Source organism: Manis javanica, chromosome 4 (genome assembly GCF_040802235.1).
Source record: "Manis javanica isolate MJ-LG chromosome 4, MJ_LKY, whole genome shotgun sequence".
NCBI lineage: Eukaryota > Metazoa > Chordata > Mammalia > Pholidota > Manidae > Manis > Manis javanica.
Genome location: NC_133159.1, coordinates 156,020,516 through 156,037,240, shown reverse-complemented (window position 1 = coordinate 156,037,240; position 16,725 = coordinate 156,020,516). Strand labels below are relative to the sequence as shown.

The 16,725-nt window shown below is 46.4% G+C and overlaps 1 protein-coding gene across 3 annotated transcripts in view; it reads left to right on the top strand.

Annotated features, from left to right (window-relative positions):
* Positions 1-9,533: 9,533 nt before the first annotated feature.
* Positions 9,534-16,725, top strand: part of MYCBPAP (MYCBP associated protein) — a 17,664-nt gene continuing 10,472 nt past the window's right edge. The window contains exons 1-5 of one of the 3 annotated variants that reach the window (XM_073235454.1): positions 9,661-9,873; positions 15,019-15,146; positions 15,712-15,871; positions 16,028-16,131; positions 16,458-16,592. In XM_073235454.1, the coding sequence (XP_073091555.1) occupies positions 9,798-9,873; positions 15,019-15,146; positions 15,712-15,871; positions 16,028-16,131; positions 16,458-16,592 (603 nt within the window). In that variant the 5' untranslated portion in view covers positions 9,661-9,797. The other 2 variants (XM_073235453.1, XM_036999085.2) reach the window with 2 other exon arrangements.

The following is a 16,725-nucleotide window of genomic DNA, read 5'->3' as shown; positions in this document are numbered from 1 at the left end:
GCATTGATATACATATAGATGTAGAAATAAAAATAGTTTTTCACGAAAGGGATCATACTCATGCCAATTTTGCAACTCATTCTTCTACTCAACAGCATGTCCTAGGTTTTTCTAATTGCTTTTGCCACCACTCATGCTATGGGTAACATAATGTAGTACAGTAACAGCTGTAAGCCAGGCAAGGGGCCAAGGATTTTATCTACATTAGCTCATTTAAGCTCCACACAACCCAGTGAGATAAGTTATATTGTTATCATACCCATTTTACATACAAAGAAACAGGCTAAGATAAATGAATTGACTGGCCAAGGTCACATAGCTAGGGAATGGTGGGGCTAGCACTCAAGTTGAATTGTCAGGGGCACCAAAACAGAGGCTTATATAAATAACACATGAATATCTTCTTATTGTATAATGTAATGGTTATAAATGCAAGCAATAAATGCATAGCAAGTAAAATGTGCACCTTTATACTGCCACAGAGGTTTGATGTACCTATCAGTTAAGTTTAGGTTCAACTGTATGTTACAGAAAACCAAGTAACTCAAATAAGTATATTTTTCTTCCACATAAAATACAGAAGATGTTATGTCTGGACATAGCATTTCAGGCTGGCATGATGGACCCATGGTCACTGATCATGAGGAACCCAGGCTTCTAACTTTATGAACTGTATTCTCACTTCCATCTCTAAGGTCTCTCTATATGGCCTGATATGATGACTGGAGTTCCAGCCATCATGTCTGCATTCCAAGCAATAAAAGGAGAAAGGCTGGGCAAAGTGTGTTTTTCCCAGCTGAATCAGCCCCCTCTAAAGAGCTTCTCTGAAAGTTCACTACTCCGTGACATCAACTTCATTCTAATTGGCCACCCTTACCCACAAAGAAGGCTGGGAAGTGTAATTTTTAAGCTGAGCAGGTTGCTGCATCCTCCCTACCCCCCATAAGAAAAGGATTTGGTTAATTTTTTAAAAGAGGGGAGAGAACAGATACTAAGCAATCAAATAGCTCTGCCCCCATGTGTATCCTAAATCCTTTTTTATAAATTCCTATATATGTGTACATATATAGAAATATAGTTTAAAAAAATAGTCTAATGTGTAAATGGTTGTTTTACATTTTAAAGTTTAACAAGATTAAACATTCCCCCATTAAACATTTGTTTACTAATTATTGTCCTGTGGATATTTAAGCTCTTTGCTTAGCCAATTAAAGCCTTGATTTCCTGATCGAGTTGAATGAATTGTCTGGACAGATAAGGTAGATGTTATAAGTATACTCACTCTTTGTCCTATTTACTGCAAGCATTGCTTCTAGTATGTTATCCCTTTTATCTTCATGGATTTTTGGAAAGTTTTATATAAATTTCAAGTATTTGTATGTTGAACCTATTTTTTGCCTTGTGACTTTTTCTGTCAGTTCCAGGCTCCAGAAATATGGTCAACCTTCAAGTTGGCTCTCTCCTCACAGGAGATGCAGCCACACAGCCTGATTGGTAGCTGGGCCCACCTGGGTGTGAATCTCCGCTCTGCCACTTCCTACCTGTATGACCGTGGGCACGACACTTCCCTCATCTGAGATCTAGTTTTCTCAACTGCTTAGAGGAGAAGTTGCAGGAGCCCCAGGTTCTCAAAACCTGTCTCTGCATCAGAACCACCAGCAGCTCCATAAAAGGCACATTCCTGGGAGCCCCTCAGATCTACAGAATCCAAATCTCTGTATGCAGGAATCTATTTTCAAAGGCTCCCCAGTGAGTCTGATGTTCAGACATGTTTCAGAACTACTGGGCCAGCCAATGTCTGCGATGGCCTCCTGCACTGGGTTCCCTAAGTTGTGAGTGAGAGCAGGACACAGCCCTTGGCCTCTGTGCCTGCCGAAGCCAGTCAGCCCTGCCTCTTCCTCTTGGTTCACAGCCTCCATTTCACATCCAGTCTGATCAGAAGCTTATTATTGCAGGGGGTGGGTGAGGGCAGTGGTCTGGCTCCTGGGAGGGGGACTGAGTGACTGTCACAGTGAGACAGGGACCATGGGTTTAGACAAAATAGGGTGAGGGCCTCTGGAAAAAGCAGGGCAGGATATTTGCAGTCAGAGCAATGTGACTACATGCAAGGAAACCCCCTACCAAAACTCTGTGTTGAACATTAAGCTCTAGAGTCATTCTTCAGTGAGATCAGTTAATATTCCCCAGATAAAGAGGACTAGCACATGTTTTTATTATGCTAATCATTTGTAATCATGTGTAAGATTCACTTTAGCATGCTGAAGGCCCAGGCCTATGTGCTGTCTTTCCTCTTTCAGATCTGATGAGGTGATTTTGCAAACTGGGCAACTAATTTAGAATGCAGACCCAGCTGTAAACAATATAGTAAAAAGTAGGAAGGATTCTACCTTAAAGATAAGATTGCATTTTAACACTCAGAAAATTTAAGAAGTAAGATAATCTTAACTTACTCTTTAGCAAACAGACAATACCTCAGCCCACCTTGGGAGCTGGGCAGGCGGCTTTTTGATATATTCCCAGACCAAGATGCCAGTATCCCAAAGAGAAATCAAGGCAGGAAATCCCTTATGTTAAGTTAATTCTAAATATTCACGGACCACTTAACAAGTCTACACCCCTAAGCTTTTTTTCCTGTTCCCAAATATCCTCAACTGCCTATAAAACCTCTAGACAACACACCACTAGGGGCTCTCTTGTGCCCTCCTGGCTCATGCCAGGAGCTCTGTCTGTCCTCTCGCTGTATCTCTCAATAAAAGTCTCCCTGGCTCTCCTACCTTGACTGTTTGCTAAGTTCATTCTTTGACTCTGCAAACAAGAACCCTGGCATCAACAGCAGTGCCCCTGGGAGGGGGCCAGTGTCACTTACTACGTGGGTGACTTTAATGAAACCACTCACACTATAAGTCCCCATTTCCTCACCTCTGAAAGCAGGGCCTGTGGCTTTCTCAAGGTTATGAGGTTGGTAATGATGGATGAATGGATGGATGGATGGATGGAAAGAGCTGGGCACAGTTCCTGGCACGAAATGTGCATTTGACAAATGTGCTAGTTACTACCATTAGTGTTTTCCTTGTGACTTACAGTGCTTGGGCGTGCTATCCCTGAAGAAGGCAGGTCGCGAACAGGAATTCCTGGTGCCTGACAAGACAAAGAGAGATCTGTCATTTCTCTGTGATGCTGAAACTTGTCAATAGGTAGCCTTGAGCTTCTGAAAAATTTTACCCCCAGTGTAGAGCTTGCCGCTTCCCAGGTAGCCAGGAGGGTGTGTACCACAGGGCCTACCGACAGCCTGTAGGCTGCTGCACCCACAGTGGAAGGAAGAGCCCCTGACTAGGTAACTCCTCATCGCTTGCTCCTTGCTCTCCCCTAGCAGGTCAGACAGGAACGGCCCCATTCTTCAAGTGGCTGACCTATGCACTCAGGGACTGTCCCCACCTGCCTCCCAGACCCCTGACGCCTGGAACATACTCCCAGAGTGTTCCTGTCCTTTGTCCCCACCTCTGGATTAGGTCTCTCATGGTGCCTGCTGCCTCTCATCCTTCCCTAGACCTTGGGCCTCCTTACCTCCATTCCTGCTGATCCTGACTCAGCCTGCGGCTTCCTGCTGCCTTGAACCTGACCAACGTACACAGGCTTCACTTTACTTGCTGAGCTTTCTTATTATGATTAAGACCTCCATGAGAGGCCAGAACCCCCTTCTGAGGGCCCTGGCAGCACTGCTGTGGGACAAGGTGGGCAGGGCCTCAGCTGCTGCAGGCTGCTTTAAATAATTTAGACAATGCCCCTTCTCCCAGTCACTATCCCACACTGACCCTTCAGATTAATTTGTGAATAATGAAGTGAGCTAAGAACACTGTTAAGCAGGCAATCCTAATCTTGAACAATATCTGGAGGGTCCAAGAACAATTTAAGGATCCTACTCATGTGCACCAGTTTGGGTACAGGAGTGTGAGTAATGGTATTTAGATCCCAGCTCTGCTCCTGGTAGCTCCTTAATCTCAGGCAAGGCACCTAAATTTTCTATGCCTCAATTTCTTCATCTGTAAAATGGGGATGCTAATGGTATTCCCTACTCATGTCATTGTTGTAAACATTCAAGGAGTTAGCATACACAGTTAAAACAACCAAAGAAAAATAGATAAACTAGATGTCATCAAAACTAACAACTTTTGTGCATCAAGGGACACTCAAGAAAATGAAAGGAAAACCCTCAGAATGGGATAAAATATTTGCAAGTCATATATCAGATAAAGGTTTAATATCCAACATATATAAAAAATTCCTATAACTCAGCAATAAAAAAGACAACTGAACAATGGACAAAGGATGTGAATAGACATTTCTCAAAAAAATATACAACCACTTCACCCGACAAGGATAGTCAGTTGTTTTTTCAAGGAAAATAACAAGTGTTGGTGAGTTTGTAGAGAAGCTGGAACCTTCATCCCCTGTTAATGGGAATGTAAAATGGTACAGCTGCTGTGGAAAACAGTCTGGCAGTTCCTCAAAAAGTTAAATGTAGAGTTACCATATCACCCAGCAATTCCACTCAGGTATATATGTAAGAGAATTGAAAGCGTGTTCACACAAACACATAAATGTTCATAGCAGCCACCAAGTGGAAACCACACAAATGCCCATCAGCTGATAAACAGATAAATAAAATGTGGTATATTTGTACAATGAAATGTTCAGCAATAAAAAGAGTAGAGTCCTGATACACATCACGTGGATGAATCTTGGTAGCAACATGCCAAGGGAAAGAAACCAAACACAAAAGGCCACATACTGCCTGATTTCATGTAAATGAAATGTCCAGACAGGCAAACTGTTAGAAACAGAAAGTATATTAGCATTTGCCAGGGACTGGGGGAGAGGGAATTAGGGAGTGACTGTCAATGGATAGGAGGTTCCTTTCTGGGTGATGGAAATGTTCTGGAACAAGATAGTGGTGATGGTTATACAACCTTGTGTACACTGCATTGTACACTTAAAATGGCAAATGTTATGTTATATAAAGGGTTATGTGAATTCTATCTCAATTTAAAAAAAAGAGGTCAGTATATACAATGTGCTTAGGAAGCTACCCAGTCCATGGTAAGCCCTCAGTAAGGTTAGTTGCCATTTAGTTTGAACTCCACTGGAATTGTGGTTGGCCCAGATCAGGCAGTAAGAAAAAAATTCTCAGTGTTTAAAGATGAAATTCACATATGTACTAAATGCTAAAGCATTTATTTGCATGTAGTTTTTCTTTTACCTTTGTTCATACTCATGTTTTATTTTAGATACTTTATACACATGTATAGATACATAATATATGTAAGAATTTATTTTTGGTTTTTTACATTTTATGTTCGCAAACACTTTAGACATTTAAAAAATATGAAATGTGTTTCTAAGGCTCAGACTGGATTTATTTTTGAAGTCTCAATTGAGTTGCGAGTCCAGGGCTGCTATGTGGCTCAAATAATCTACTCAAGGCCAGGCCTGTGATGGAGCAGGTGGTCATTGACCTTGGAACTGAAACATCTGAGATGGAGGCTAAACTCTGTTGCTTACAAGCTATGTGACCTAGAATAAGACTAAGGTTGCCAGATTTAACAAATAAAAATATAGATTCCAAGTTACATTTGAATTGCAGATAACACAATGAGTTAAGTTTTTAGTGTATGTCCCAAATATAGCATGGGACATACTTATATTAACAATTTCATCTTCTCTGAAATTTTAATTTAACTGGGCATTCTCTATTTTATTGGGCAACCCTGGACATGACCCTTAATTTCTGTGAAAGTTATTGAGAGGAATCATATTTAATTCTCACATTTTTGCCAGAAGAAGAGATTGACTCAGAGAGACTAAGTGACCTTGCCCAAGGTCACCCAGGTGGAAAATCACTGAGCTGGGATTTGAACTCAGTTGTGTTGAGTTTGGATTCTCTGCTAAAATGGAACTCAAGACAGATAAGCAATAATCCTCCTGATAACATGGGAGGCATGAGCTAACTAGGCAATAACAGAAGCTTTCACTGACTGAGGAATACTGAAAAAGTGAGTTGGAGAATCAGATTAGAAACAGCGTTCATATGACCTTGTTGATGTTAGTTTGCTATTCCTGATGTAGCAAATCACTACAAAGCCACTTAGTGGCTTAAAACAACACAGACTTAGGATCTTACAGTTCTGGAGCTCAGAAGCCTGAACTGGCTAAAATCAAGGTGGCAGCAGAGCGGTGGTCCTCCTGGAGGCTCTGGGAAAGAAGCCATTCCCTTCCTTTTCCAGCTTCTGAAGGGAAGACTGTGGCATTTCTTGGTTCAGGGCCACATCACTTGACTCTCACCCTCCTGCCTCCCTCTTATAAGGACCCTGTGATTACATTGGGCCCATCTGGAAAATTTGGGGTAATCTCCCCCTCTCAAAATCCTTAATCACACCTGCAAAGTCTCTTTGGTTATGTAAGGTAACAAATTCACAGCTTCTGGTGATGAGGACGTGGACATCCTTGGGGAGCCATTATTCTGCCTACCACACTGTCTGAGAGAGAAATTAGCTCGTGGGTTTGAGTGTCCTGGGCCTTGACGATAATCCCTTTCATCTGTTCAGTATTCAGAGTACTTGAGCACAACTTTTTTTTCTCCTTGCATTGATTCTGGGGAGTTGATGAAGGAAGGCAGCAGAGAGTGCATTCCATAAGGGAAATAGAGACTGGACCCAGGGCTTTTCATTCAGCCTCATCCCCCAGCCCTGCCCCTGCCCTGCACATCTTGGCCACGTGCCGCCAGAACAGTGTTCTCACTGGTGGAGCTGGGCAACACCCCAGGTACCTCCCCCGATCTAGAGGAAGGTGCCCCCAAGGTGAGCTGCCAGAGCCATGATTCTACCCTCAGCAAGCAGCCTTCCCCTGACCAGGACAGGAAGGGAGGGAGGGTGAGAGGGATGACATGAGCGGAGAACCTTCTTTCAGTGGAGAGTCTCAACACAGAGCCCCAGAACTCCATGTCCATCCATCTCGGCCACGTCTTTGACAGCAGCCCAGGCAGATGGTCCAAGGTCTGTTCTGGAACCCCTGAACCACTCTGATTCTTAGAAAAGTCTTAGAGCGAGCCTCCCAGGAATGTGTCACTGTGGTCTATGGTTTTGCCCTGGAGTACGGCTGCACAGGAGCGGCCAGGCTCTCTCCCTGCCCCTGCTTCTCCAGGCTTTCCCCTACCCAGTCTGCTATTGCTGCCTTACACGTGCCAGACAGTGTTTCAGGAACTGGGATACAGCTGTGAATCTGAGAGACATGCTCCCACCCTGCTGGACCTTACATTTCAGTGGGGGCAGACAGACAGACCATACAAAAGTATGGTGTAAGGATTCTGAGGCTAGCTAAACAGGATGAGAAGATAGAAGGGGACGGCAGCTCTGTGAAGCTGGCACTGTCCCTACTCTAAAGAGGAGGGAGAAAATGGTCTAAGAAGGGGCAACAGTGAGGTGCAAACCCACATTTTACTCCAAAGCTTCCCTTGGACCTAGTCCCTGCTTTTTGAGGCATTGGAAACATTAACACTTGTGATCTTCTCCAGGGAAGAAGAGCAATTTGAGCTTGGGGGTGGTGCCAGGGGCTTCATATAATTCCTTAGGATAAAGTCAGTCCATTCTCGAAACAGTGTCCAGCTGTGGCCTGACTTCAAGGCCAAGAGGAATGGAGGATTCCTGCTGAGTGTTAGCAAGGCTCTAGGAAGGAGAATCATGATGTAATGCCTCATTTAAGTGGAGTGGTGGCCAGATGCAGTGGAATGAGCTAGACGAGGAGAGTGAGCCAGGTGTGGATATGGAGGTGAGACGGAAGCAGTGAGATGAACTGGGAGGAGGGAGACAGAGGTGAGGGGGTGAGCAAGGTGTGAAGGGTTTGAGGACAGCCTCAGGCTTTGGAAGGGTGGCTGTCCCTGGAAAGGAATGAAGTGGCCTGTGAGGGAAACCCACCTTCTATTTAGGGAGTCTGTTTATACCTCAAAGAGTAGATAACAAGATGCTGGGCTCCTGGCCGGGTGGAAAGAGACAGACACGTGACGCGGTAATTGATGTTGCTGATGTTGCGCCCTCTGTCAGCCTGCCGCCTCTCCCTCCCTGGGCTCAAGAAGGCTGCGTGGGGTGGGAGACTGCTAGAGCCATGCTGGCCAAACCATGCTCTTCCCTGAACTTGTCCTTTGTCCACTTCGTGCCTCAGTTCCTGCTGTGTCCTCATAGGCAGTGCCTGCCTTCTGACCTGCCCACTGAACTCATCTTTAGTGGCCCACCTCAAATGCCACCTCCTCTAAGAAGGCCCCCACTCATATCCACTACCCCCTGATAATCACCACCCCCAGGAGCACATATTAGGGTCACTTTCAGATGGTCTGCTCTGTGTCTGACGCACACTGACCTTAGCCCACCCTATCCCAGGGGCCTGAGTTGATTGCAAAATATTATTCAGCCACAAAAAGGACTGAAGTAGTGATATGTGAAGTAGTGAATCGGATGGAATCTTGAAAATGTTAAGTGAAAGAAGGCAGACACAAGAGGTCCAATATTGCATGATTCCATTTATAGGAAATATCGAATAGGCAAATAAATAAAGACATTAAGTAGAGGAGTGGTTGCCAGAGGCTGGGAGGACTGCTAAATGTATACAGGGTTTATTTTGGAATGATGAAAAGGTTCTGGAACTAGATAGTGGTGATGGTTGCACAATATTGTGAATGTACTAAATGCCCCTGAATTGCATTCATTACAATGGTGAATTTTACCACACACACATCCAAATGCACATTTCAAAGGAGAGGCTTCTTAGCTTTGATCAGATTCTCAAAAGTTTAAGCAGCTCCGGTCTGACACCTTCATGAAGCAGATGGTGATATTAAGATCACATCAGGAATAAGACCTATCCAAGGTCACTTGGGGGTGGTGGCAAAGCCAAGCCAACTGTGTACCTGCCTGACTGGGCACCTCTCCCACCGCCTTCTTCCTTTGTCCTTTGACCTCCACTGAACCCTCCTTCAACCACTCTCAGGCCTCCGTCCTGTTCCTAGCCAGTTGCACAAGCTGTGTACCTTCTTAAAGTAAAAGGCCTTCCGAAAGCTGGACGCTGAATTAGAGTTTCATGAATGTTTGCTTTTACTCTAGAATGGACTCTGAGCACCCAGGGGGCAAAAGCAAATGTTTCTTATTTTCCTCCTTGTATCCCAGAGCTCCTGTGGTAGCCATGGAGGTGAGCTGTTCCTATCTTCCTTTAAGGAAGAACATCCTGCTCAGCTGCAAAGAGGGCAGTTAGCTGACAGCATCTAACGAACATTCTTTGGCCCAGAAAAGTCGGAGAGTCGGGAGCCAGGAGCGGCCCGGAAACTAGCGGACAACCGGGACCCCCTCCTCGCCACGTGCTGGGCTAGGCAGGGCTGGTCGCACAGCCGCTCCCGCCCACCTGCCCCGCTGGCTCACCCCTGCCCCACTCCCGGAGGCCCCGCCCCGCCCCCTGGCTGGTGACGCCACAGCGCTCGCTGGCGCCGCCCGTGACGTCACTGCCCGGGCCCGAGAGTTTTCTGAGTTCGTGCTCGTGAGCAGGCGGGCGAGTGGACGTGGCCTGATGAAAAAGGTGGCTTCTAAGCAGTCTCCGCCCAAGTTGTTGGGTGGGTGTGCGCCCCCGCGCCGGCCGCTGGTTGCTATGGACGCAGCGGCGGCCGCTGGCGGGAGGGAACGGACGGGGCCGCTGGGGGGTGCCGCTCCTCTTTATCCCGGGTGCCCGCCGTGCAGGGTCATGCTCACAGCCCCGGTGGTACCATGAAGCCCCTAAAGAAGGAATTCCGCTTCAGAGTATCTCCAGGCAGATTATCGGAGGTCGCAGAAAATTTGAAAGGTTGGCTCTGGCTGCCTTGGGTGCTCGGGAGAGTCTGGCAGGGGCAGGGACTCTTGGGTGGGATTCACCGCACGGGTCCTGGAGGATGGGGTGACACCAGGATGGAGGTAAAGATCATGGGTGACTGGGGTACAGGACAAGGAATACCCCATGCCTCAGGGATGGTGGACAAAGTGGCGAGCCTTGAAGGAAGGGAGGGGGCACAGCGCACTTGGGCCTTAGGGCTAAGGATGTAGGAATGGGGGACTGACAGAAGCTCCAGGGATCAATTGCTGGGGGAGATGGCCTTGGGCAGGAAGGCATAGGAGATCTCGACCTCTAACTGTATCTCAGGGTGGGACTCAGAAAGCAGGATCCCCCCAACTGGCTGGGTTGTGGAAGAGCCAAGAAACAGTTTTTGGGAAAAACAAATTCATGAAAGAACTCAAGGAAATGTTAAGGTGCTGAAACCAACAACTTGGGAGGTGTCACTTGGGAGCCTTCTGCCCGAAGAACCCAGAAGAAATGCCTGACTTGGCTAGTTCTGTTTCCTACCTCCTTCTCCCACCGCATGCCCTTTCCAATGGGATGACATCTGTCCTGCTTGTTGAACCTGGGTGAGGGTTAGACTGGCGCAAGACAGACTGCTTCCTGGCCTCTGGTTCTGGGTAGGAGAGCCTGACAGTGTCTGACAGCAGACTGACCCCCATGGACATGTTCCCATTTGTAACTCACCCTCCGTCATTTTTTGCTATTTCCGTTTATTGGGGGCCTGCTGTGTGTGGGCACTGTGCTGGGCAACAGAGCTATCAGTATTAACTGTGTGAACCCAGCCCTTAAGAAAGTCACTGTCTAGTGAACTCCCAGGTACTGTCTAGGGAACACCTGACCCAGGATGGTAGAAGAGGGTAGGTCTTGTGAAGAAGATGACATCTGTAGCCCATCAAAAGAAAATAAAAGGAGCTGTTTGCTATTCCAGGTTTAGGAGCATCATAAGCTGAGGCATAGAACTGTGAATGCGTGTACCATTGGTGGCCTGGGCAGAGGTGCTGAGTGTGGAGGAGGGGGAAGGGAGACAAGGGGCTGCACAGGTGGGCAGGGCCAGACCACGAAAAGCCTGTGCATGCTAGGTCAGAAAGTCTGGGTGTGCTTTTGCAGGCCCTGGGGAGACTCAGCTGCATAGTAAAAAGCTCAGTGTGAGGGGAGGGGCAGGCCTGCAGTCAGTGGGAGCCCATGGGAGGCCTGGCCTTCTTTAATGCATCTTTATAGTATAAAAAAGTCCGATTTAGGCTGGATTAAGATGCTGTTTCATGATATACTTTTAAACAGTTAAGAAAGAAAAACAGCCGATCTCCTTTCCCAAGGGCAGTCAAGGGTTTTCCTAGCTGCTACATTCTGCACAGCTAGTTTCTAGAGATCTTATCAGATTTTAACTTTCTACTGCAAATAAATCAAGGAAAGATTTTTTTTACTGCGTTTTTATTTTTAATAAGGGGAAATTTAGTTTGTTAAATAGCCCTTGAGTTAAGAACATGCACCAGGATAAGGAGGAAAAAAAACAGTGTTTAGCATGCAAGATACTTTTTCCCTTAAATATCTCAGAGGAAGCCTCTGATGTAGTAGGGCAATACTTTTCCCCTCTCAATATAATGCAGCTAATCAACAACTGTAATCTTGTGCTATGTTTCTCCAGGGTCTCTGAATTATAAGCGAAAAAGCAAACAAATATTGTGACTATAAACCTGTTTAGGGACTTGAGCTCATAACTCCCAGGTTTCTCCCTGCTGTTGTTGCTAAGAAACCAGGAAGACTCCCAGCAGTACCAGATCCTCCCCGTCACCCCCACCCTAAAGCGCAGCCCCTCCCTTAGTTCCCCCAGCACAACCCTGAAGTGAGAATGTCCCCAAAACCTTAAGCAACTCTAAGAAAGAATCACATTTAAACAAAACAGCCAGCAGAAAAAGAGGCCCAGTTTCTTCTCCATAGCTCCTCCCGTTTCCCCGCAGTGCTCCATCATACTGAGCGCCTTGCTTCCAGCTACCTGGCCTACCTCCAACAGAGGTGTCACCTGACTGCCCTCAGCAGGGTAGCCGGTCTCTTTGAACCCCTCATAGCTGTCAGGACCAGGGAGAAATGCCAGATGTTGGGGCTCACCAGGAGCCCCACTTGCCTGGGTTTCCAGACCAAAGAACAGGAAATAGCTGGCCTTCCACAGGCTTAGTAGTGTGCTCCCTTCAGAGTATTCCCACAGGTCCTGAAATGACCCCCATGCAGTCATCCTTCCTCCCTAGTCTCCCCAACTTGCCTCTGCCCCCACAAGTCCACCTGGTTTACCCTCATAGGATGAATCATCACTCTGAAATGCTGTTTTCTTCAACTCACTGTCCTGAACCAAACCTCCTGCTGACAGAGGAAGATCAGATGCTTCAGCCTTACTTTACAAAGCTGTTGTGCCCTGGTTTCTTCTTGTCCCCAATACCACCCCTACCTTCCCAGCAAGCCTGTGTCTCCATGCCTCACATATGCTGTGCTCAGTCCTGCCTCCACCTGTCCTCTGACCATGACCTCACCTGGAATGCCTCTCTTGGCTGTTTCCCCTGTGCAGAGCCTTCCTATCCTTCAAGGCCTAACTTTTCCTCTGAAGCTGCCTCTGACCCCTGCAGCTGCTCTTCTGAACCTCTCTTTAGGGCCCTAAACTATATGATTCACCTCCATCTGTTCCTCCTTTGGTGTGTAGCCAAATCTATTGTCTGTGCCACTAATTTAGGCCCTTATGATTGGTGTGTGTTAGTGTCTGCTGCATTTTTCAGTTCCTCAAGAGAAGGAGTCATATCTTTTTTATTTTTATTTTATTGAGGTACATACAATAAATGCACAAATCTTAGTATACAGGAGAAGGAACCATATCTTAACCTTTCATACCATCTTCTTTGTAGTTTATGGCACATAGAAGGTGAATATTCTCTAGGGTGAATTAAAGTTTAAAATGTATGTATCATTTTTATGAGTGTTTTATTAACTAGAACACACCATTCCCTGGCTTTATCCAGTACCAGAGCATATATTGCACTGTATTCAAGATAACCCTCAGACAGAGTTCCCCTATTTCAGTAATGCTCAGCAATTTTGAAGGTTTATAAATTGCACATGGTAATTATACACCCACCAGTAAAAGGCACAGATCTGGAAATATTTAATCCCTTGGGAAGATGTAGAACCAGCCAAGGTGATGGACAGAGAAAGCAAATGTCCTGGAAAAAATAAATACTACCAAAATATTTATAAAAGTAGACCTTCAACTGGTACCAGTTGTCTCTTGGGCTACCACCAATTTCAGTGACTTTGTGTAGAAGGGATTAGGGGAAGGGGAAGTCAAAACCTGAGGCTGCATCTCCCTGCACGGTGGCTGGTGGGGCTGGAACTCAGGTCAGGCTCTTCAACCCCATGTGTGTTTGCATAGAACTGTGTGGCCTAACTGACAGGTAGGCCTGAGTTTCTGCTGACCCCACTGCTGAGGAGAGGGACTTTGGGCAACAGGCTAAATTTAGAGTTATGTTTGGAATGATTCTGGCTTGAGTTGGTGGTGGTGGTTTTGTCCTTTTTTTTTTTTTTTTTTTGCCACTAACTATGTGGGTGTTTGCTAAAAAACAAAATGTGATTTTGCTAAGCAAGATACCTGCCTTGATGTTTTAGTGATAGTGCCTCTTAAAAATCAGAGTGCTGTGAGAAGCAGAGGACAAAGCCAAGTTCTGTTTTAAAGTCCCTGAAGGTAGGACTTAGGTTTTCTTTTGACTATTTTGTGAGGGCCTTACATCAAACTATTCTGAACCGGAGGGCAGCAGACAGGAGGGTGCCAGCCAAAGAAATGAGATGCATTTGCAACTGTTAACCCCCCTCTGAGGAAGGCAGGCAGGGAGTGTGTCCTCATTGGAGAATAATTAGCTTCTGTCTCTGGAGCTCTCAGTGTTGTGCCCTGGCATGGTACATGAGAGAAACAGGCTCAGATCTCTCCATTTTCCTTCAGTCCCATGAGCCACTTTCATCAGCCATTTTATTACTGCAGTAGACTCCCAAGTAATCTCGTCTGTCCTCAGTCTTGCAACGCCCAATCCATTTCTTGCCATCTCGTGGCACATGGGGTAAAGTCTGAAGTTCTTTCTGTGGCTCACCAAGCTTTTCATGATAGGGCTTCCCCTTACCTCTCCAGGCACTGCTTCCCACAAACCCCCCACCTTGCTACACTCCAGCTATTTAAAAACACGTGCTTCGAGTTCCAGGTGTGCACTCAGGTCTCTCTTTCTCTTGGCCTCTTCATGCTATTCTCTTTTATATATGTGGTCCCAGTGCCCTTTTCCTTGTCTAAGTTCTCTTCATCCTTCAGCTCTTCCTTAGACAGTCTTCCCTGACCACCCTACACAGTGGGCTGAGGTACCCCCAGATAGTCTCATAGTAACCCTAGTTCAGTCTGTTTGACAGTCTTGTCTCCCATGGGTATGTGTTCTTAGAAGCCTGAGACTCTGCCTTATATCCCCAGAGCCTAGTACAGTGCTGGCACATAAGAGATGCTTAAACAGTAATTATTAAATGGAAGAATGAAATAAATAGTGGTGGGTGTTCTGCATCCCCCAGGCCTTCTGCATTTTAACCAGTGTCTTAAGGAACCTGATGCCTTCACCCAGAATGGATCAGTGCCAGCTATGGAGGAGGCTGAGAGAGCATCTAGTCCAGTTGTCCCAAACCACTGTGTGTCAGAACCACCGAGGGCATTTTTAAAAATACAGTTCCCCATGCCCTGGCTCCATGCAGGAGCCCGGAAACTGTTATTTGTAAAATGTCCCAGAAGATTCTTAGGCAGACTAGTATTGGGGAACCACTGACTTACTCCAGTTTCTTCTTTTTACAATGGGGAAGACGGAGGCCGAGGGGGTTAAATGATAAACCCAAGGTTGTCCAGCTTAGTAGCACAGCCTGGAATGACATGTCTGATCTCAGTTCTGGCTACAGAAGCCTTCATCACTGTGGCAGGCCAAGGGGAGTAGGGGAACCTTTAAGAAGGAATTCCAGACCACCTTGGAAACCTTTGCTGTCTGTCCAGATGGTCGGCTCTGCCCACAACCACGGAATCCAGTATATATATTATGCACTTGTGACTTTGCTGCTCCTCAGAAAAGAAGCGGGCAAAGGTACCTGAACAGCCCACGCCCCCTATTCAGGAAGAACCTGAGACTGTCAGTAACGTCCTACAAGGAGATGACATTCTTGCCTTAGCCATTAAGGAGGAAGACTTGAAGAAGGTGAGGATGATGTCCAGGGATCCTTCACTGCAGGAACTTTTCCCTGCCAGCCTGTATGGTCTAGAATATCAACCAGGTCCATGGTCCACCACCTTCCTACTCAGAAGTAATTTCTAATTCTATGGATAAATCCACTGAACACAAATTCTTTTCACGTTTGCATCTGAAAGAATTTACTGTGTCATTTATTTGAACACTTCTGAGATTTGTATAGAACCACAGGGAAATGAGATGATGAGGCAAGCGCCATCATCCCCATTTCATAGAGGGGAAAGGAATTTAAGATGCAAAGTTACAGATGTGGATAACCCCCATGTTTTTTTACCTGAAAGAGTCAGCCACTTCTCACCTGAGCTGTCTGGAGGCATATTATTTTTTTCCCCAGGATGTTACTAAGTCTCATGTCTGTTACCTAGGCATTCCTAGACAGAACATGTGGACAGAGCTGGAGAAACAGATTTGTCAGACCTTTAGGAATTCCACCAAGAATTAGGACAGAGGAGATGGGTGGTGTTTTTCTTCCTCCTGATCTCAAGTAGAATTCTTCTGTTTTGTTTCTTTTTAGCAACACATTCCTCACTTTATTAAAACAGAAGATAAACCTGTCATCACCCAGAAATTTATCATCCATAAACTCAAACCCAAGGATCACAGGAAGAAGGTCTGCCACTTAGTAGCACATCCTGCTACTCCGGAAGCAGCCACAAAACCCCTGGACTATTCTGGTACGCCCAGCCTTCGTTGGCCTTGGCACCCCTGGTCTCTGAATTCATGGATCAGCCTGGAGAGACAGCTCAGTCTCCATCTGAAAGTAACCCCTTTGAATTGTTTACATCAGCTAGCTACAGCTTGCCTTTCCCCTCTTCTCTTTTTCTTCCCAGGTCCAGGTGACAGCTTACTTGGCAAGGATGAAATTCTGCCCCACCACATCTTGGGGAGTCTCCAAGATTTTAAGAGAATTGCAGTTGCTCGAGGGAACACCCAGGTTTGTTAGTACAAAGCTGCCTGGGTAAGAGAAGTCCCTGAAGTCATTCAGTGTTCCCACCTGGCAGAGTCAAGCAGCACTGGGGTGGCAGGGGCAGTCCAGTCTCCTAGTCCCAGAGTCTGAGCTGGTAAGGGACTCTGCCCCAGAAATAGTGAAGCCAACTCCAGGTGCCTTAAGGAGCCCAGAGGCAAGAGTGCATCCGGCTCCAGTTTGACTGAATCCAGAAAGGCATCGGGTCAGGCCCAGTCCCCTGCCCTCTGCTTTGCTGTGTACTGGCTTCATTTTCCCTTCTCCAAACACTGGTCTGCTCTCCTCCTCATCCGCAGGTGGAGGAAGGTGGCTTCCCACAGCTCCCAGCGCCACATGAAGTCTGTCTGTCTTTCCTACTTTCCCAGCATGCTTCTCTCTGCCTCAGTTCCTTTGCTTCCTGGTTGGAAGGCAAAGAATCTCTGATTGGTCAGGTGCTAAGAGGCCTGGGGTCATATAAACTGGCTCAGTCACCCTGTAGGTGAGGGTGTCTATTACCATCAGTTGTGAGAAGGGTGGATGCACTGAAAGATCTTGCCTGCAATGAGAATAAAGTTCCATGCTGGG